The 22,173-nt window shown below is 33.2% G+C and overlaps 1 protein-coding gene across 3 annotated transcripts; it reads right to left on the reverse strand.

Moving 5' to 3' along the window:
* Window positions 1–88: 88 nt before the first annotated feature.
* Window positions 89–22,020, reverse strand: LOC108914194. 3 transcript variants are annotated; one of them, XM_018719935.1, is made up of 15 exons: window positions 21,792–22,020; window positions 19,313–20,142; window positions 18,536–19,257; window positions 17,450–17,652; window positions 17,147–17,390; window positions 16,806–17,092; window positions 13,410–13,570; window positions 10,999–11,693; window positions 9,692–10,944; window positions 9,510–9,634; window positions 6,745–7,077; window positions 6,473–6,683; window positions 6,315–6,422; window positions 3,482–3,898; window positions 89–1,079 (listed from the first exon to the last, which is right to left on the reverse strand). In XM_018719935.1, the coding sequence occupies exons 2-15, from the start codon at window positions 20,003–20,005 to the stop codon at window positions 1,000–1,002; spliced, it is 5,532 nt and encodes a 1,843-aa protein (XP_018575451.1). In that variant the 5' UTR covers window positions 20,006–20,142; window positions 21,792–22,020; the 3' UTR covers window positions 89–999. The 3 variants fall into 3 exon arrangements, with proteins under 3 accessions (XP_018575451.1, XP_018575450.1, XP_018575452.1); XM_018719934.1 differs by having other exon boundaries at window positions 6,739–7,077; XM_018719936.1 differs by having other exon boundaries at window positions 1,051–1,115; window positions 6,739–7,077.
* Window positions 22,021–22,173: the final 153 nt, after the last annotated feature.

Here is a 22,173-nt window from a genome sequence, read left to right on the forward strand (position 1 = left end):
AAAAATTTATTTTTTAATTTTAACGAACTTTTATATGAAATTTTGTACAAATGTGATAATAAAATAAATAATTTACAACGTGGACAATTTTTACAGATTTAATTGCAATTAGAAAATTAATTGCAATGTGGATCTCGACTAAAATAAATAATGAAAAAATAGTAACGTAACTTTCACTGGTTTGTAGTACGAAATTTATAAATTCATATAATATATAAATATAGTACTTATGTACACAATAAGATTATATACACAGCGACCTTTACATACTTTGCAAGTAATGTGATGTACCAGTTGTTCACTTTAAAATGAAACAGAACAAAGTCGCCAAACATAGAGCAATAACAATGAAAACACAATTACAAAAATCCTGGGCCGAATGTACTTATTACAATTGGTTACAATAACTTCATCTGTTAACCTAATTACCCAAAGGTCTTACTTATTCTATAAAAAAAAATAATAAAAAAAACTCTACTCTTAAAACACGAGATCACCTCTTAAATAATTTTGTACTTTTACAAAATTCGTGCAACATCGACCTACCTTCCTCGGGGATCGAGTATTTATATATAACCAAATTAAATATTATGTACAATGAGATTTTTATGAACAATGGCGTAAATCAATGTTGCACAGACAAATTATCAAAAAATTATTGATTCTCTAATTTCGGCTTATTAATAGAAGTATATATCTATTTACAAAGTGTACATACTTTTCTCGATATCTACAAAATGTCAATAGTAAAAAATTAACAGCTCAATAAAAAAAAATTAACTCAACAATAATTTTATAAACCACTCAGAAATAAAATAACTTAAATTATTTGTCGGCTTGTAGACATCAATAGAAATATACATTAAAAATAAATCTCCAAAAAATAAAACAACTATGTACACTGTGCTAACTATAATTAATACTTTCTTCAATTAAATAACTTATAGAATTCTGGGAGAATTGCACATTCCTAAATATTAGTTAAAGCTCCTTGCATATTCATGACTGACTGTCAAAATTTACCGATTCTAAATCGGGAGGAGGGGAAGGATTCCGGCCTTCGTACCGTGCATCGTCATCTATAAATAAAAACCAGATTCACTCAGTGGGTGTCACTGAAATCTTAATTGAATTATTTAAATGTTCTGTAAGGTGTTTCTGGATTAATTGGTCAAACTCAAACTTGAATTTGGGTGGTCAAAATAGGTCCTATGAAGGAATGCCTGGAATCTAAGATATATCTGAAGATGACAGTGATAAAATTTTATTTTTTTAGAAATTCGATGAGGGTATGTAATTGCTGTTATTTCCAATAAAAAAAAACATTTTAATTTGAAAAATGGGCCATTTCTCAATTATTACTTTTTTTAACTTATATATTTACCACTACCAAGTACTAATCATTCTAGAACTACATGTAATCCAAAAAAAATAATCAAATTGTTTAAATACCACAGTATTCATTAGAATTCTGAAAATAATATGGAGTAGAAATTTAGCATTTTATTAAAGGTCAGGTCAAAAATTTTTGTAACAATTATTATTTCTGTTTATTGCCAAAATTAAGTAATTAATCATTTACTTTATCAGTAGTGCATTATATTTTTTGGGTCTAATTTTTTAGAAATCAATTAAGCAGATTGTTAATTTTAGTTAGGAACATTGCTAGATCAAAATTCATTACTCTATGTGAAACAATTTCAAAGGTATTTAAAAAAATGCGAAATTTCATATTTCTGTATTTTGAAAACAAACAAATTTTTGACATTCTTTCATAAGACATTCCTCTTATTTTTCACCTCTCGATTTAGTATTTTAAATTTGGCCAACTAATCCTGAAACACTGTATAAGTAAATTTAAAACAAGCAAAACTTGAAAAATATATGTTATCTTACATCAGGTCTCAAAATTACCAAATTAATAAATTGATATTATTTAAGTTACAAAACAATTAAGTTTATTAAAAATTTGGATGATGTTAAAATTTTAATTAATGAAAGGGTCAACTCCGCACACATCTGTAAAAAAAATTGTTACTTTATACATACAGATAATTTGCAATTCTGTATTATATGTAATTTATAAAAAACCTTATGAAACCATAAGTGTGTCAAAGCACAAAGATGTTAAAAACAAGTTAGAAAAGGGTCACTGAAAGCCTGTGCAAAGTGCCATCAAGCCTGTCCTACTCTTCAAAACATCAGATCCAGATTCCAAACTCTGAGATTGGGCTAGAGTTAGCCACAATAGTCTAACTGGTGCGGTTGGACGTTTACGCAGTAACCTAATACCTCAAATCTAAATTGCCTTCACAGTCCATAACCAACAATTAAACTGCATTTGTGATTTTAACCCTTTCGCTGCGCAATACGTCTGAACGTAGCTACCGCGACGTGCGAGAAAGTTTATTGCGTGCGAATATATACGTCTGGAGCAGTTAGACCACTTATAGTTTTACATTATGTTGTGTTAAATTACGATTTACGATAAATTTTACGATTTTATTTTGAATAAAATACAGTATATGTACTAAATAAAAACTGAAAGAAACATGAACAATCTTGGTATTATTACCAGTACCTCTTTCCATAAAAATATTTGTCACAATCGGTATAAGCTCGCCCGCAAAAATTCGCCTTACCAATTGCAATAACCGAGTCACTAATGCGCATGGTTGCGAATATATACGGTTTGAGCAGCCTGATCCAATTTAACTATTCATGCGAATTAATCCGTCTGGAGCAGTTTGAGCCCTATAAATTTTTAGCGAATATATACGTCTGGAGCAGTGAAAGGGTTAAAAAATAAATCAAATTTCTACTTCAAACCTAACCATGCATGCCTCAAGGTCAGTCTCTGTCCAACTTGAGTATGGCGTGTTGCGAAGATCGCATGGAGTTGTAGACGAAGTACGGACTATAATATGAAATTGTATGCTTAAATCAGGCTCAAGTATATGTTCGTCCAAAGAATCAACTATAAGTACTGGCGTAAGACCCGCATCAGATGAGACGTACAAAACGCCGAATGTCTTGTGTTTGAAACTAAATTGACAGAGTGAAATGTAACATTTCAAACGGGACTGTTAGATTGCGTATGAGAGCAAGCATGAATTTTACGGTGCGAGTACATAATTATAAAACACTTGGTTTAGGAAATAGGGCCCAGTCTACATCTCACCTGAAATACGACTTTTCATCTATCTTTAATTGATCTATCCCATCTAACTTTAAATAAAAAAAAAAAAAAATTGTAAATTGACAATCATTTTTAAGGCTAAGGTCTCCTAATTCAGTGAAGGGAAGTTGCAGTAGTTCTTTTGTATCTGTGTTACTAGAACCATCAGGGAGACATTTCCAGAATTGCATATTTTATGATTCTGTAAATATGTTAGTTACGAGTTAATCGTAGCTTATAAAATTATAAATTTACAGAGTAATGCAAAGTTAACCCATAAATACTATATTAAAACAAACTTACCAATAGTAGACGTGTAGTTTGTGAAACTACTGTTTGGATACACTGGGTTGTTAAATGGAGGTACATAGTTAACGCTGTTTGACTCCTCAAAGACCCTCTCAGCTTGCATAGCCTCTTCCTCATCTGGAGTATAAAACAAGTTCGGTTCGACATTCTCGTCTGTGGTTCCCTTTTCAGGAACGTTTTCAGCTGCTGGCTCCTCTTCCATTTCTATGTCGACTGGCGGAGACGGGCTTTTTTCAGGTGGCAAGACTGCCGGACTAACCGATCTTTCTGGAGAAAGAGGAGGTTTTGGAGTTGGAGTTGTTTCTCTTGTCACCTCACTACTCCCCGGTATGGGGAATGTCGGGCTCGGAATTGGAATCGGTTTTACCTTAGGTTCAAGTTCTAGATTTAGTATGGCTTCTACATTTAGAGCTGCAAATTTGGGAAAATCATTATACCTCTAAATAAGAGATTTCAGTATAAGTTCAAATCTCTAATTTTAATTCATAATTCCAATGATTTATACCAAAATTAGCGACTGATTTCCACAAAACAAATTGCTCTTAGAGTATAAATAGAGGTATTAATTCTCTTTTTAACTTTCACCAAAATTAAATTTATTATTAAAATTGATAATTCTTGTTAGTCATCAAGCATACTTTTAGAAGAATTAGTACCAAGAAATACCATATTATTTTAACAAGTTTGTTTTGTTTCTATATAGAGTGATTTAGATAAAACTCTCCAGTTCGATAACTTGATAATGGAGATAATTTTTATTTTGTAAAAATCAGTTGTTAGAGGTCCTATAATTTTTCTTACACAGAAGTTTTGAAAAGTGATTTTCTAACATCGTCCTTAAATTTTAAACATATTGTTCTACAAAAAATTTGAGAATGTCAAAGTTTCTAAGATAGAAGCATAGTCAATTTAAAGATTCTCAAAACTGACAATAATTTTCAAGGATCAAAAACTAATAGGATTGCTTTCATAAGTAAAATTCTATACAAATTGTTATACATATCAACATAAAATACTTTAAAAAATCCATAAAGAGCGACTCCAAAAACAGGCCGAAAATCGTCTATTTTATAAACTTGTAATTCGTTAAAAATTTTGTGTTAGGTTATTGTATATCATTAGAACCTGTTACTCAGAAAGTTCAAAGATGAGTTCAGCTTTGGTTTTGGAGATATGCGTGATACATGTCATAACACTCGTGGTCTTACATATCGAGCATATCACCTTAAACCTTTAACTAAGATTCACTATTTTTTAGATGGCCTACCATTAAGGTCAAGGTGGTTACTTAGGGTTTTGGGGTTGCTGATTATGAATCTGAAGTCAGAATTTCAAAATTAAAGATGGCGGACAAAATTTTTGAAATTGAACCAAATTCAAATCATATTCAATAAAAAATTCAATAATTTTTATGGGAAAAACGAGCATATGTTATCTTAAAATATTTACAAAAAGCAAGTAATCCTACTATCGTTCTTAGTGTAAACCAGAATCGACGAAGTGAACGTAGCGATAAACCGATTCCTTCGAGGTGCTTGATTTTCGTGAGTCCCTTTGCCACTCACGTTGGGGTGCTTGATTTTCATTAGTCTCCTTGCCACTCACGTTCTGGTTTACCGCCATCTTGAATTTTGAAATTCTAACTTCAGATTCATAATCAGCAACCCCAAAACCCTAAGTAACCACCTTGACCTTGATGACAGGCCATCTAAAAAACAGTGAATCTTAAAGGTTTAAAGTGATATGAGATCATGAGTATTATGACATGTATCACTCATATCTCCAAAACCAAAGCTGAACTCGTCTTGCAACTTTCTCAGTAACACGTTCTAATGATATACAGTTCTAATGATTTATAATTTGCCAAAATGGGTGATTTTTGGAGCCTCCTTATTATTTTTTTTTTTGTACGCCAATGCAGGAATGATGACAATGTATTCACAGAAAATATGAATTTTTTATTACAATGGGGTATTTGAAATCTTTTGGGATATTGCCATAAAATATGGAATAATTTTTTAATTTTTATATGAAATGATTAACTATCAATTTAAAAAATATATAAAAGTGAATGAAAATTGCTTCGTTACAAATATATTTTTTATGCAATCACATCACGTTTCCCAGAACATAATCTGATTATTTTTTAATCAAATAAATCTACTAGCCAAGAGTTTTAGAAAATGTCTAGTGTTTGCAGAAAATTAATGCCTGCATGATTTCATGATTCATGCATTTGCGTGATTCACGAAATATTAACTACGGTATATGGATATGTGTGTCTTAAAGTCATTAATTATGCTGATTTATAAAATGTTCATTATAAAAAATAAATTAAAAAACATATATTATTAATTTGATATTGAATTAATATCAAATTATATTATTGAATAGTTTTGTAGCTGCACGTTTGATAAATGTCTATACGATTGGAATATTCAAGCCGACTTTACACCTACATGTCAACATGGTGGTAAACAGATAAAAAACAAATGGCCGAATATGTCACTGCTGCATTTTATTACAATTATTTTATTTTTCAGTTTATTGGTCGACGGACAAAAAAGATGTTTATAATGCTGTAATTTTACGACTTTCTGTGTGGTGTTTTCACTGAAATCAAAATAAAATGTGTATGTATATTGCATGTTATGTTTCGTTTGATTACTTGGCGTCTTAATCCACATCATTGAAGAAAATCTATTTACAGGATTTTAAAGGATCAAAAATGACTTTTCATTATCAAATTATTGCGCTGCGCTTATGTGAGTTTTATGTGAATCACCCTGTAGATTTTTAGTTTTTAGTTCATCAAACGATAACCTACCTGGTCTCGGTTCTTCATCAACCGACAATCCAAAAGCTTTTTTGAGCCTCAAACTTGAAATTTCTCTTTGACGTTCTAACTCTGTAGGTTCAGAATTAAATGCTGGAACTGCAACATAAAAACAGAAGTAAAAAAAAAACTGAATAATGTATTTATACCTTTTATTGGTAGTTCAGGGGAAATTTCATCATCGCTGGATGTTAAAGATGTGCTACTGCTTGTGCTGCCTGACCTGAGCCTTGATGTGATTTTAAACGATTCAGAAGAGTTATTTTCTTCAGTACTCATCTGTTCCGGTTCTTGTTCGTGGTCATCACTTTTATCATTAACATTCAATTTTTTTCTTTGTCTATACTCAGTTATTGAAAGCTGGAAAAGAATGGGAATTTAAAAAAAAGATTGATTTCACCTGAAAGGTATTTACCTTTACCTTTCTCTTAGGTAAAGTTGTATCTGGCTTATTTTCTTCAAACCCCAGAATACTTAGTGTCTTCTCAACTGTGCCCACTAAGTCATTGTTGGAGAACATGTGACTCTCCCGGGACAGCCGTGGATCCATAAGGCAACCCAGAGGACCCATTTCGTTATGGGGACCTTCTGGTGTCGATGGCACGATACATTTACTAAATTCTTGTTTCATTTTAGCAGCACGTTCTTTTAGTATGGCATCTGACTCTAGAGTCTGCGTTGGACTGTCACCATCGGTTCCACTATACACAATTTCGACACACCCTTCTTGGTTTGGTCTCTCTTTTTCCAGTTTCTAAACAAAAAATAACATTCATCCTGTTTAATTTTACCAACAGCGACATTCCTTTCCCATATATAATTCAAAGGTATCATTATATAAAGTATTTCTGAGAGAATTAGTCTCAAAATTTAATTACGGGAGAAGAAATATTAGTGAAGAAATTATTGAAACAAGTATCATTATAAAAAGTTATTGCTATACAGGATGTAACTTTGAGTGGGGTCATATTTATATAGAGGCTTCCTTTGACCTTTAGAAACTCGTATCAATAGTTTATTTTTTCAAATTGTGTCGTAAAAACTTTTTAGTAATTTTGTAACCCCGCCGCTGGAGAAGCTAGTATAACCAGAGAACACTATACCAACAAGAAGCGACAGAATCGGCGGCTCCTTTGATGTTTTGTGGTCACGCTACAGTCGACTGATTTGAAGGAAACACAATCGTTTACACTGAGAGAGTTATACTTTTGAATAGATGCACACTGAATGAATATAATAATAATAATAATAATAATTACCTTTCGTATTCCTTAGGGAAACTTAAAAAGGCTTAATCCTTCACCAGTTTTGGATGAACAACCGTGAAAAGCATTTGGCAGCTCTGACAGTCACTCACAACTGACAGCAACACAACCCAGTTCGCGCATGCCCGTACGAAATCAGTTAACAGAGAAAGTCTTGCCGTCGCTTCTCCTTGGTATAGTGTTCTCTGGTATAACCTCAAATAACGGTGAGTTTTAGTCGCAGCGCATACACAATTTCACACCATTCGCCACGAGTTATTTTTGTTGAGTGTGTGTTCGTCACACAAACAGTACTTAACAAGTAACCTAGCAAAAAAACTCAAGCAGTATTCAATACACAAAAATAAATAGTCTGTTGATGGCTTCAAGCAATGAAAAACATTCAAATTCGCAGTTAGATGTACTGTCTCCAATTGCAGAACAACTGACGCCCTTTCCCCTCGCTTCGTCACCGTTGACCTGTACTATCTCCCTTCACATGCACTGTAGATTGCCTACAATTCATGTATTTGTAATACATAAATAGTATATACAGTAGCGGCGCACACAAGTATTAAAGTGCACTTTAAAAAACTAATTTGATTAAAAAAAAAAAAGAATTTCAAATTCGTATTCAGGGGAACACGTACTATGACTCCTAAAAAACTGACCACCACTTAAAGTTAAACTCCATATATGTGATTGCAATGCATTTTTTAAAAAAGAAATCTTTCAAATACTGTTGTGCCCATCTGTAGAAATAATATATTTTTATTAACGAAACATGCTTGATATTTGTTATTAAATTTTTATCTTCATATCAAATAAAATAACAAAAAAATATTTGCAATTATTTTGAAAGAAAGTCAAAAGTTAAAAAATTAGAAGCTTTTTCCAAAAATAAGAAGGTGCATAATTTTTTTGTACAAAATAAAACTTGTTTTTCAAAAATGAATTTCTTTTTCTAGTGATGTGTCACAACTTTCAGAGGAATGTAACTGGCATATGTCATATCTGTCTTTGGTTTGAGGCGAGACTTCATTTTTTCATGTTGAATGCCATTTTATTCATATATTGTGGGCACAAGATTTCATTTCTTTCTATTTAGAAGATATATACAGATTTTTTTTTTAAACTTTATACACCCTTTATCTCAAAAATGAGAGTTCCGAGGGTGTAACTTTAAGTGGCAGCTCAGTTTTTTAGAGGAAACGTATTCCCTAGAATACTATAATTATTTTAAATCGAATAGTCGAGTAATTTCTCAGTATTTAGTGACGGTATGATGTGTTTGTGTGTCTTGATGGTTAAATTTATGTGTATGAAAAAATGTGGACATGAATCAAGAAACATATTGGACAACTATGCACAGTTGTTTGAGCCTGTCCAATAGGATATGAAAATTACGAAAAAAAAAAAAAAATTAAAAAAATGAGATTTCACGACAGAATTTGAGAGAACAAACCGACGTCAAGTATATAGAAATATTTTAAATTTTTGATGAGAAAAATACTACTTTTAGGACAACTTACACATTGTGACATTTTCGATATTACTTTTATTGTGCATTAACGTATATTTATATAGAATTTTGCTAACCATTGAATAACCAGAAAAAATCTAATTTAGCGATGCCACAGAAAATATTTGATAAATCCCGATAAATGTGAATTGATTAAGGTAAATAATTTGATTATAAAAAATAAATTTTGAAAATTTTTACTCTTTTATTGCAATAATTGATTTACCAACAATTGATCACAAAACAGCTATATCAGATTCAAAATCAAGTGATTTTAAGAAATAATCCTTTCCCCAAAATTAGTAAAATAATTCTCGAGTTTACATATTTCAAAAGTGAATTATTTACAAAAATAAATCGCTAAATTAAAACAGTTTATATTATTTTATAAGTTAAAGCTTATGTAAAATTATTACATACGTTGAGACTTGTGGGAGCTGTGCAGTTAGTTGGAGTGGTGGGTGGAGAAGTTTCAGAAGATATTGACTCTCGAGGAAGTCTTCTCTTTTTGGGAGGAGCTACCATGTCACTGATCGGAGGAGAATCTATGAAAGAAAAAAAAATTAATAATTTGAATCTTCCCATGAAACAAACCGTCTAACCTGGGCGACTTGACGGACTGTCACAGGAATGGTCCTCACTGATCGCCTGTCGCAACCATCTCTTTTTGGCACTGCCGCGTGGCTGAACGTTGCTGTCACAGTAGTTGACTGCCTGCGCCAACGTGGTTAAATTCTTAGCGGGAGAGTAAAAGCCACTGTTGGCATCGAATTCGGAACTGTTACTCAAGTGAGGGGTTAGTGACGATGGTGATATAGAACTTGCCGAATGTATCGGTTCGGGCACTTTATTCAACCATTCGTTCATCAAGCCTTTCTTGGTCTTCGGAAACTTGAAACCTGGTTCTAACGGCTCCACAGCTGCCTGAACCAGTAGACAAGCAGAAGATAGCGGAGTTTCTGGCGAGGAATGTGCGGAATTAGAGTTTGAGTCGACTTCTCTCGTTGGCGATTTTTCGAGTTTGTTTGTGTTCTCACCGTTAGACAAAGCGAGTAGAAGTCCGACGGCTCTATTATCGGCTGGTTCGCTACTCAGTTCCTTCAACGACGGTCGATTTGTGGGCTGACTGCCATCGTTAGGAGAGAGCATGTTCTCATCACCAGAGGTCATATAAGAATCCGTGGAGTTCAATCTGTTCCGACGAGCACTTTGACTTGTCGTTCTGGCACGGCCCTTCCGTCTTCGTCTTTTTAATTTGGGTTCCTGTTTATCCTCTTCCTTGGGAGTAGGACCGGGTTCGGACTCTCTTCTATGAGCCTGTTTGGCTTGATGTTCTTGCTTTCTTGATTCGGCTTTCTCCATTTGCTCGATAGCGCGTAAAATGGCTTCCAACTTTCTTTCCTCTCTGCTCAGTTTCTTACATTTTGTTTTCTCTTCCTTTGTATCCGAAGGTTTGTCATCCTCTTTATCTGATTTATAATTCAATGACGATCTTCTTTTATTAGTAACCACCTCGTCCGAGGGGGACCTCGCTTCTTCTTCCTTAATTTGCTCCTTTTTAACTTCCATTTGCAACTTTTCATCTGTTGGTTCTACCTTTATTTCTTCCTTGACTTCTTCTTTAATGGCCACTGGTTCCTCTAAAAGTTCCTCCTTAATCTCAAGTTTCACCTCCACGATATCCCTTTTTACAATTTCCTCCACTTTTTCATGTTTAACTGGAGAAGGAAGAGCTGCAACAGGCGGTGGAGGAAGAACAACAGGTAAGGGTTGGGGTTCTTCTTTCACTTCTTTTGGTGGATCGGCCTCTGGAAGACTGGAGGAAACAGTTCTCCTGCCCCTTCTCTTTCTTTGTCTGAAACATAAAATATACATGTATAAAAATATAGAGATATCAGCGCTTACTCACAATTCAGATGTTTCGTTATTCTTTTTAATGGTGGACTTATTAACGGCACACTGTTCTGCATTTCCGCAAGCACAGGCAATCTGCGTCGTCCCTATAGCCGCTAGATCATGAGATTCATGTTTGATCGTCAACTCACAATTCCTCTCTACCGTAGTAATTGACACAATGTATAAATGTAACACGCCTTTTTCGATGCAATGCCGCAATTCAGCGTTGGGTTTACAGGACCTCCTTATGAATCTTGCACTGTTTCCGTAAGTTCTGGTATCTACACAAACTTCTGTATTATCCTTATGTAACCGATAAAAAAACAAGAACGGGCCGGGTCTTTGAGAATGTTGGCGGGTTGTTAAGGAGCCGCCAGAGTTACGATGCTGCGTTGAGAGCATATATTTTCCTCGCAGTTCCACCACTGGACTGTTCGGGGACAAATGCACCGTACTCACAAGGTATTTTATTTCCGTCAAAGGTTGAGTGTGAACGCGACATTTAGACACTGTAGGGTCAAACTGCATGTTAAGGTCTGAATGAGCACTATTAACTCGTATGCTGGATATGCGGGCTCTTAATTCCGGTGAATAGTGATTAGTGACTGCCTCCTCGTACTTTTCTATCCATTGACGTAACTGTGGCAAATGAGACGACCAGGTGTCGTGGTTTTCATCATCACTATGTGACTTCGTCTGTGCCTTAGTCTACAACAAATATGATTATATACACAAATTATATGTACTTATAGTGCAATCTCTCTCGGATGGACCATAAAAATGTCCGTCCAAGAAAAAATCGGATACATTATAAAAAAAAATATTGTCAAAAGCTAAAATTTTTTAAAATTAGACTAAACGTTACGTAACCTTAAATATTTTATTACAAGTTTGAAAAATAGAATGTAGAACAGTTGTTGCATTTCGAAGCCAATGTATGCCTTGATTTCAGCACAGTATTATTAGTGACATCACTACCAGGATTATATTGCAAAATGAAAATAGATTAAAAAATATGGGACCATATTTTTTGTTTTATCATGTTGATATCATTTAAGTTCTAAAAAGAATTAAAACAGACATTGCGACTTCACTAGGCAAAAAATTTGATTCCATTTTCTTTCATTTCCTTCAATTATGGAATGAAGTCCGTGGATTGATAAAGTAATCACCTCTCATTTTGGGGCAAATTCCCCATTACCTACGTTGTAATATAAAATTTAATTTTAATTTTCAATATATTTTTATAATAACATGTAAAAAATATAATTTAAAAAATAGATATGTGGTTAGAAGAAAAAATCCTTGATTATTAAAATTTTTATTATTTTACGAAGCAAACATTTTGCCTTATCAGTCAAAGTAAATAACTGAATAGATTACTGGACAATAATGCTAAATTTTAATATAAAACAGTAGAGACTAAATTTTAGTAGTAGTTGATATATCTATCAGTTAGGGTATAAAAAAAATGAAGTAAAAGTTAATATTCATTAAAATATTTAAAAAACGTTAAACATAATGTCATATTTTCAAATCAAAATTTTGGGTCAAAATTGGAACAACAGTTGAGATACTTGGTCAATCTAAGGATTTCATTAAACACATTATAACGACTTTAAGTGGAAAATGTGAAATCATTGAATTTATAGAATTCTACATAAAAATTTGATGCAGAAATTGTTAACTGTTGCCACCTTACCAGTATGCAAATACACATTTACTGATTTTGCAAACTTTTCACTTAGTACGTAAAATAAAATTTCAAATTAGAAGAAATTAACTAATTTAAAAATAATGCCATTTTCTTTGCAATTAAAGCAACCTACCCGATTCCATTATTACTGAAGTGAAGATTTATCCGTTCGGGGAAACATTTTGTAAAAATATTAGAAATTTAGCATCTGCGTCTGCTCAAAAGAGACTATGCTCAAAAAAACTATTACGACAATGTCGTTATGGAAATGTGAAGAAATACAAGAGGTAGAGACCAACCGAATGTGATTCTTTTGGCCGATGCCGAACTTCAGTTTATGGGTCACCTTTGGTCGAAGCCGATGCTGAAGCTGAAGATATTTTTAGTAACTTGAAAATTTTAATTACAACAAAAATATGATATCATAAAAGTAGGTCAAAAATAAATGCATAATGTTTTCGAAATATAGGTATGTATAATAAACAATAATAAATAAAACAACAAACTCGCTCCAACTTGCTCCGTGTCGACTGTCGAATGTTGACGTGACGTCAATGGCTTCAGGGAAAAGTTCGGCTTAATTTTGGCCGAAGCCGATTCTTAGTCGAAAGCTTAAATAATGGTCGAATGTGGTGAAGCCAATTAATAGGTCGGTCTCTAACAAGAGGTGTCCACCAGTAGTGGGGTTATTGTTAAGGGAAATTTCATACCAATTCATCATCGCTTACCTTTCTTCTAACAATTTTCCGTTCCTTCCTCTTTTGTCGCCTATGTGACACTTCCTTAGCTGCTTCTCGCCTTTGCCTAGCAATTGTCTGTTTCTGATGATTATCACTCTTTCTTCTATTCGTCAATGTCCTACCTTTGGTGACGACATTGTTGTTATGAGCTTAAAATAAACAGCGCAATTGGAAAATACTGTATATACAAGTATTGCAAATACAAATATATGCAAGTTCTGATAAAGTAACAGAAAAATAAAATTGGATCTTTTTTAAACAGAATTTAAAAAGCAATCAGGTACACTGATTTTTATTTTATAAAATGCATCTTTTGCTGTCACTGGATAACTTGTAATGTCATCGATGTCAAGACTATGATTGACATTTTTTTTAATAGAATGTAACTTTCATAGCTCATTTTTAGAAAGTCTTCTCGATTGTCCATACAACGGATACTTAATATATTTTTTTCCACTACTTTCCATGATACTGCCGATCGCTTGAGCATTTAAAAAAATATATTTATTATTCATTTCTATTAATGAAGAAAAAACACTTATTACAACAAATCGGGTCATTTCGTTAGGTGAAATTCTAGAAAATGTTATATAAAAGGCTTATAAAACAGTCAATAAACAGCATATTTAATTTTCTGTTCATGTCTCTGAAATTCTTCTAAATAATAAATAGACAAAGAATTTTTATTAAATACATAGGCAATTCTGTAGTGTCTTCTCTACAGTCTAACAGTATCAACAACAACCCATAATAGGCTCTAGTGACTTAAGGCCCAGACTCCGAGACGAGAGGAGAAATGTGTTAGAAACAACCAATAGGATTTCGTTATTTACATATCTCGTCTCCGCTTAACTTCAGTGAATACGGTTGAGCAGAGAGGATAGGAAATGTCTCATATTTGTTTAGCGCAAACAAAACAGAAATGTCGCAAGCTGGCGACGGCGCGCAGCGGAGACAGGAGGAGATATGAGCGGCAGGCGTGCGGCTGCTTTTTCAGACTCTAGTTCTTCTTCTTCAAGTAAAACAAGACACACTTTTTGTAATAGTAACATGACTGACATCTGCTTTTCGTGCCAGATCGAGCTAAACTGTATGTAAGTTCGTTCATCTCAATATCTAATGCTCGCCGCACGCAGCTCAGCTCCGTTCTAGCCAATACACGTCTCCGGACAGCTTCGGTGGATACAACCTAGCTGTTAAGCATCTCCTCTCCTCTCCGCTTCGCACATCTCCGCTTTGATGGAGTCTGAACCTAAATGTAAACTGAATTTAAACGTATGGAAATACCAATGTAAATGTCATTCTATTGACAAATTCTAGCTGGAACTGTTTAAGGAGGTTTATCTGATTTGGAATTGACGAACAAATATTCATAAAAAAATTAATATAAGCTTAATATGAAGAAAATCCTCAAAAAAAATATGACTAGTTTGGATACCTAAGAGACGAGATATTAATAAAACAATATTTCACGATTTAGTACAGAGCCTGATAAGAATGCAGATTTTTTTGGTCTTTCCACTTAGAATGCGCAACAATTGACGAACAATTTCCACAGTAACGCCTCTTTCACACGGACGTTGTTTTGCCGGTCGGTAGCCGACCGTCAGACCTGACAGCGATGTATTTAACATATGAGAGCTCGTAGAAATCGATTAGGTACTTATAAGATACATAATTTATACTAATTCTCCTTCAAACTGTTGTTGTTGACTAACTTAAACTCCATATGCGTGATAGTGGCAACGCTGGGGTTCTCAAAGTAGCGTATTATTTGAAATTTGCAGGTATGACATATGATGTATATTTCAAGCTTAGGCATCCAAACAAAGCCAGCCAAGTGCAACGTTGCCAAATCTAATGGCTTATTATTTTAGTCACTAGCGAATCTACAGAAACTCTCGTTAGACTTTAAACGTACCTCCGTACCAGATAAACCCCCTTAAGTGTATTGAAACCACAGCGATGATAGAAAATGATTGAAATTCAAAATATGAAATGTTAAATAATTTTAAGTTCAAAATATGAAATGTTAAATAATTTTAAACAAATTTTTTGAAAATTACATAAAAAATAGGAAACTGCCCTATTATTACATCTCAAAAGATACATGAATTCCTAATGAATTCTGTTAAGAACATCTGGAATTGGTGCTGTAAAATTTACTTTGGGAGAATTTTTATCGACAAACATTGGTCTACGTAATTATATTAAAATAAGAAATACGAAATATTTTTGTATTTTCTAAAAGTGATGAAAATTTCCATTCTCCAATATTATCACGAAATTGCTGAATGTTTTCCAAACTTTTTGAAGATGCTTTTTAGTGGTCCAAAGTAACTCATATTTAAGACAAATTCTATAAGTATTAATGTAAAGTAGGCTGCTAACAACACAATTACAGCAATCGGAGTGCCACTCCTTTTATGCATCCTATTTTAACATACGTGAATGTTCTAGAATATTCTCAAACGCACGTAAAGCGTATTCTCACCTTTACAACACTATCTGTAATAATGATTCTTAAAAAATTATCAAAAGGATTAAAACCTGGTTACCTCACTGGTTATTCTACTGGCCCTCTTTTATCTATTTAAATAATGCAGCCTGTAGGTAAGTTTTCATTAACGTTAGAAGCATAATATAGGGAGAATCAGTCATATTGAAACCACATTGATTCGCTTAAAAAAAAATTATAATTAGCTATATCAGAACATGAGTGGTCCGTTGAATAGACAATTGGGAGGGCTTTCTAAAAATGTGTCAAAAAATGATCTTTCATTTAATAAAAATAGTCATTCGTCCAATTTTCAATAATACAAAACTTGCATTTCCATTCGATTGCTCCTAAAATCCGTCAGAATGGGAAAAAATAAAAATTTTATGGACAAAATTGCACTAAAATATAAACCATTTTAAAAATCATTTTAGGTTAACAAAGAAAAATATTGAGGAAGATTGTAAATGAAGTCTAAAATTATTTATTTATGATATAGTTCCAAGTATTTCTTTGTAGAAAAAGTGAGGTTTTAAAAAAAATTTAACTTTTTTAATCGAGTCATTGATCAAACTCATTTTCGATTCAGTGCAATCGTTCATAAAATTTTTTCCCCGAGGAATTTAAAAACTTGCTCAACCAAAGCGAAGCACCATAAAACACATTTCTTTTTTTTTTGACAAGGAACAATAGTGATTTTATTTGTTATTTTAAGATAACTCAGTAAATGGTTCTTTTGTACAACACAAATTAATTTAATAATATACATTACTCCATTATTTGACAGCTTGAATGAATTTCCTTATATTTTCTAATTTTGGTTATTTGATAAATTTAATGGGAAAACCCTCAGTACACAACTTAATTCATTAATTGAAAATACTTACAAACATGTTCCCCGTCGGAAGTATCACTATCACTTATAGTTTCTTTTGGCTTAAATACTTCCTTAACCTTGGCGTCCTTCCTAAGTTTAGGATCAGCAAACTGCCTGTCTCTCACCCACTGCTGTTGGACATTCCTTGCTCTTTGCCTGTCTATAGGCTTTGTAGGATCACAGGCTTCACACAAATATTCCTCGGGCACTTGTTTGTTTTTAACAACACACTGCACATGTTGCCATACTTTACATCTATCACATTCTACCATGTATCCATCGTCATGTAAGAAACCACTAAAAAAAAAAATATTGTGATTCTATTCATATTTAAGGAAAACAAATATGTACCAGATACATCTTGTCACATAGTCACCGTAACCATCAAAATGTTCATCATTAACTGCTTCTGCTTCTGGAGCAGTATCCGTTTCTTCTCCTTCAGTATCATGTTTTCTTTCAGAACCGTCCGATATATCAGAAGAAGCATCGTCATCTTGAGGCATTCTAATAGAGTTACTATTGCTTGCCGTCACTGACAAATTCGAGAGGCTGGAAGTGGAAGATATGGTATTCGATGATGGTAATGAACGTCCTACAAAATAAAGAACTTAAGTTCTATTATTCAAAGAAATTAATCACATCATTGCTTACTTTTGCCAGTACCAGGGGAATAAATAGAATTCGTTGATATGCCATTAATTTGAGACTGGGTGATTGAAGGAGGAGATGGTCTAGTAGGCGAGTCCGGTGGTAAAGTAGCGTTATAGTTATGATCTAGAAGTACCGCTTGGCAGATCAATGACAAGGCGTCAAGACCAGATTTACTTTTGTCCTCTGTTTGTTTTGTCGTCTCACTGTAACATTCATGACAACTGATGTTTATAAATTCCCATCTCAGAAACTACCACAGAGCACATTACGTCCCTTCCAATAACACAAACAATATTTACTTTGTATTTATAATATAAATTTATTACTTACAAACCCATAAAAAAAATCGAAAGAACTGTGCCACATTCAATAAAAAAGTACAAGAAAATAAAGATAAGAAAATAAGAAAAATGTATGATAAAACTTTGAATGTACAGGGTGCTTACAAACTTGAAGTGAATTTTTTAATGGTAGGTCACTTTTACATTAGTTTTCAATACAGAAACATGTCTTTGATTACGAATCAGAGAGCACATGTGTAAGTGAAGTTATTTATTTTTCTAGGTTCTTATTGTATCTTGACTGTGAAATGACCTGTCTCAGATGTGTACTAATAAGCAGGAATAAACATACTAAAATCGCCGATCAATATAGTAACAATGATATAGTGATAAGGTAAACTGCAAATTAACTTCACATCTTTATGTACAACAATTTCTAAATAGGCATGCATCAACACCTGCAAGCTGAAGTAGAGCCAACAGTTCTAAAAAAGTTTTCATCGTATCAATGTGGTAAGTCAGTAGGCACTAAAACAACAAAATATTCTATTTGCAGAAAATATTTCTGCCAATCGAGTGTTCACTCCTCATTTTATTTACTCTTCAAATATCTTCTCAAAGTTTGTAAATGCCTTGTACAACAAATTATTATAATCATTAATTAATTTATATTTTCAACATTATCTAACTGCATAATAAACTAATTAAAATAATTCTTTAATAAGTAATATGATGTAAAATTGTAAATATAATAGTACATTAAGATTAAGATTAAGAATTGTTACATTAAGAACTTAATACTTACACAGCTTGTTTCGTATCAGGACAGCTAAAGGCATTCTGATATCGTGTTGGCAGTATTTCATATGGCAAAGACGTACTGGTATTACTCAGAGTCTCGATAATTTGTGCTGTGAGAGCTTGATTAAAAGTTAATTCGGTTAAATGTTTGTCGGGCATTTGAGGACCATGAACGTTGTACGCCACATTTTGTGTCATTTTAATTCCTCTCAGTTTCCCATGTGTCTGCCTCATTTTCTGCGCCTGAACAGCATGTTTACCAATATAATTCGGTTTATTGGCTATCTTTTGTGGCCTCTGTGGAGGAATAGTTCTCAAACCAGAACCGGTTCTCTGTACTTGGCCGGGTATACTTTTGTGCTGTGGAGACAGGGTTTTTATGCCTTGTTGAGGCTTCTGCATGTAATTATTTATGGGAGGAATAGTTTTTATTTGGCTTTTATGAGTTGGATATACCACTCTTGTAGGGGATTTATCTTGCATTTTCAAATTAGAATTCATTGTGGTTTTCACAACATTGTTTGAAGTTGGTTTGCTGATGTACTTTGTTGTTGCGCCATTAGGTCCAATAATTTTTTGTCTTGGAACATATCGTTGAGGATTTTTGTTGAGTAATATATTATTTGTTGTCTGTGAAGTACCTGGCATAACAACATTACTCAAAATTTTTAATTTACTTCTCTGACCATTAACTGCTTTTGAAGAAGAATTTATATTTGTCAACACCTAAAATAATACAAAAATGAAAAAAATCTAAAAAAAATATATATATAGAACTTACATTTGTTTGTGGGAAGCTATTGGCCGTTAATAATTTGTGACTCTGAGGGACGTCAGGGACTGTTGAATCTGGGCAAGTATTTTTAACAAAAACATTGTGGCCCCTATTCTCGATAACTGGAGAAGCATTGTTTATTAGACCGACACTATTTGCAACCACATCAGTTGCAGTTTTCTCAACGCTCTGTGTGGTGATTGCTTTGACCACTGTCACTGGTGCATTAAGGAGAGTAATTGTTGGTGATTTACCCACAGCGTTTGTCACGTTCAGAGGGGTAGAGTTAACCAAAGTAAACTGAGGAGCACTCGACACTCCAGAAGTAACACACAAAGTTTTCACAACTGTCAAAGGTCCAGAAGGATTCAGAACTGTTATTAACGGAGGGTTCACAACCTTTTGCAAAACTGGGTTACAATTGTTTGCCGAGGGATGATTAGCAACAACTAACTTTGCAATACTTTTTGCTGCCGGAACCTGCTGTTCGGATTTATCACTGTTTGCATGTATAATATTAGAATTAATTGGCGACTGGATGACATTAGTAGTAACCGGAGGCTGAATAATATTAGCTGAGACATTATTATTCGAAGATGACGGAGTAGTAGTAGCAATTTCATCCAGTATCTGCGAAGTTGCCGAAGATGTGCCCACCTGTTTGGCGAGCACGTTAGTTGCTTCAAAACACACACTCATGTTTTGATAAACGCATATGCTCGAGTAAGACCCATTTTTCAGATTATCTTCTCTACTTTTATGTAAACTACAATCAGTGGCTTCCCCGCCACCACCCTTTTCAAAAACGCTGGAGGGGTCCAGATCAGAACAAATGTCTGAAAATTTAAAGAAAGTTAAGCAGCTATAACATGTCGCATACGATACATTTTCATAATGTATTCTAGATATATGTATATGTATTGATAAATATGTAACCAAAGGAAATCAGAATAAAATTTATATTTCATGTTTCTATTATACAGCTTGATCTAATTTAAAACAAGACTTTTTATTTTCAGGGAAATTTACTTTAAATATTAGTAATCATTTCTACATTATTTCAGACGTAAGCCACATTTATTTCATAGTTCTACCTAATTTTATAAGTATACTCGAAATGTAAATAATAACGTCCTTGAGAGTATCCTGGGAACTTCAAAAATATCGTTTTTAAGAGGAGGACTGTAAATAAATGGACTAGAAGGGAATGAAAAGGGGGAACATTATTTATATTACAATTGTTTAAAAACCTTTTATTAATTATAATTATTGGGAGTTAAAACAAACTGCGGTACGCTCAACTAACAATTGGAACTAACCGCGAGCGTGAATCGAGTTCTTCGCAGCAAGTTTCAAAGCAAAACAAAACATTCCAGAGAAAAGCGACGGCGTGAACTAGCGGAGGTCGCGCATGCGAGTTAAAATCGCGTCCGCGATATGAGGCCCGAGAAAGGAGAACAGAGAAATAATACATATGAAAAGTGAACACAATTGAACTACACAACACAGCATTTCGCTTGGATTCGAATATGCTTTACATGTCATGTAAAGGCTATCTTATATCGATTGTTTTCTAGTTAGATGTGGGCGTGATGCAGCTAATTCATTTTTTATCATCTAAAAATGCGATCCGCCATATCATTTATTCCTTTAGCAAATCAATTATGTCGAGATTTGATCCAGTATCAAATTTAAAAAGTTACGTAATGGCGAAAAAATTCAAATTACATTTCGTTTCAAGATATTTTACATTTATGATACAAGTCTGTACATGTACTGTGTAGAGTACAAAATTACGAGATGTTAGAATATAAAACGTTTTTAATCTGATAAATAGGAAGTAACTACCCATCCTAAGTATGTTGACCGACTAACTTGCTGCTGCAATAATCAATTTAATAAATGCTACAAACAATATTTAAACTTTTATAATGCAAATTACTGTACTGATTTCTAAAAATACATAATATAATGAATTTTACACATAAACTACTGGTAAGAACGTCCAACTGCAACGACCAAAATAGATAATATAGTGCATTGTAAATATTTTTAGAAAGTGACATTTTCCAGCAATAACACCGTAATATTTACCTCTTTTAAATTATACGATAGTCAATATTTTTATAAATGTAAAAAATGATTCCAAACCAGTTTACGTTGCTCCAACGTAAAAATGTTAGGCACAATAACATAACCAGTCTAGTCTAGGTTTAGAATTTGTTAATATAGTTTATTTTAATATGGATAATACACTTTTCATACAAATTCCAATAAGAGTGTTATTAGTTAACGTCGTTAAATACTTAAAACAATGCAAAGCATAGGTCAACATTGAATACGGTAAGAAATGGTTTTAGAGAAAGAACTCGGAAATACTCAGCCAAATTAGTAGAAGTATGAATTAAATTATGGTGATAAATACAAACATGAATGGAGTATTTGATTTAATTCTGTTTTAAGCTGGTAAAGATACGAAACTTACCTTAAATGACCAAAAATTGTCGAGAAGAATTCAGTAACCGATGTAAACAGAAACATTTTTTAACACAACCGATACGGCATTAAATTTTAAAGAGTTACTTTTAATTTAAACACATTTCACCATTTGTTTTCACTAAAGTGATAATATTTTGCTATAATATTACCGTATATGCAGCACAAAATCTATAACACTTTTGAAAACAGACATCTAAACTAAATATGGCAGCCATATTCTGTGCAAAACAAAGGAAACGTAGCTACGAACCCCAATCTATAATCTCGAACCTTGTCGTTTTCCGTCTAAATACTTTATATAGGATGAAACAGAGGGCGCTGACTTCAAAAATATTAGGAAAGGTTGTTTGTGTTTATTGATGCTGGTT

This window comes from Anoplophora glabripennis, unplaced genomic scaffold (assembly GCF_000390285.2).
Source record: "Anoplophora glabripennis isolate ALB-LARVAE unplaced genomic scaffold, Agla_2.0 scaffold763, whole genome shotgun sequence".
NCBI classification, from domain to species: domain Eukaryota; kingdom Metazoa; phylum Arthropoda; class Insecta; order Coleoptera; family Cerambycidae; genus Anoplophora; species Anoplophora glabripennis.

Excerpts from the sequence above, each read along its gene's own strand:
- LOC108914194 (XM_018719934.1), bottom strand. The coding sequence starts at position 20,005 with ATGAGTGTGTGTTTTGAAGCAACTAACGTGCTCGCCAAACAGGTGGGC. Across the intron at positions 17,653-18,535 it reads CCTGATACGAAACAAGCTGT|TGAGACGACAAAACAAACAG; the intron begins GTAAGTATTAAG and ends TGAATGTTACAG. Across the intron at positions 3,899-6,314 it reads TGATGAAGAACCGAGACCAG|CTCTAAATGTAGAAGCCATA; the intron begins GTAGGTTATCGT and ends CCAAATTTGCAG.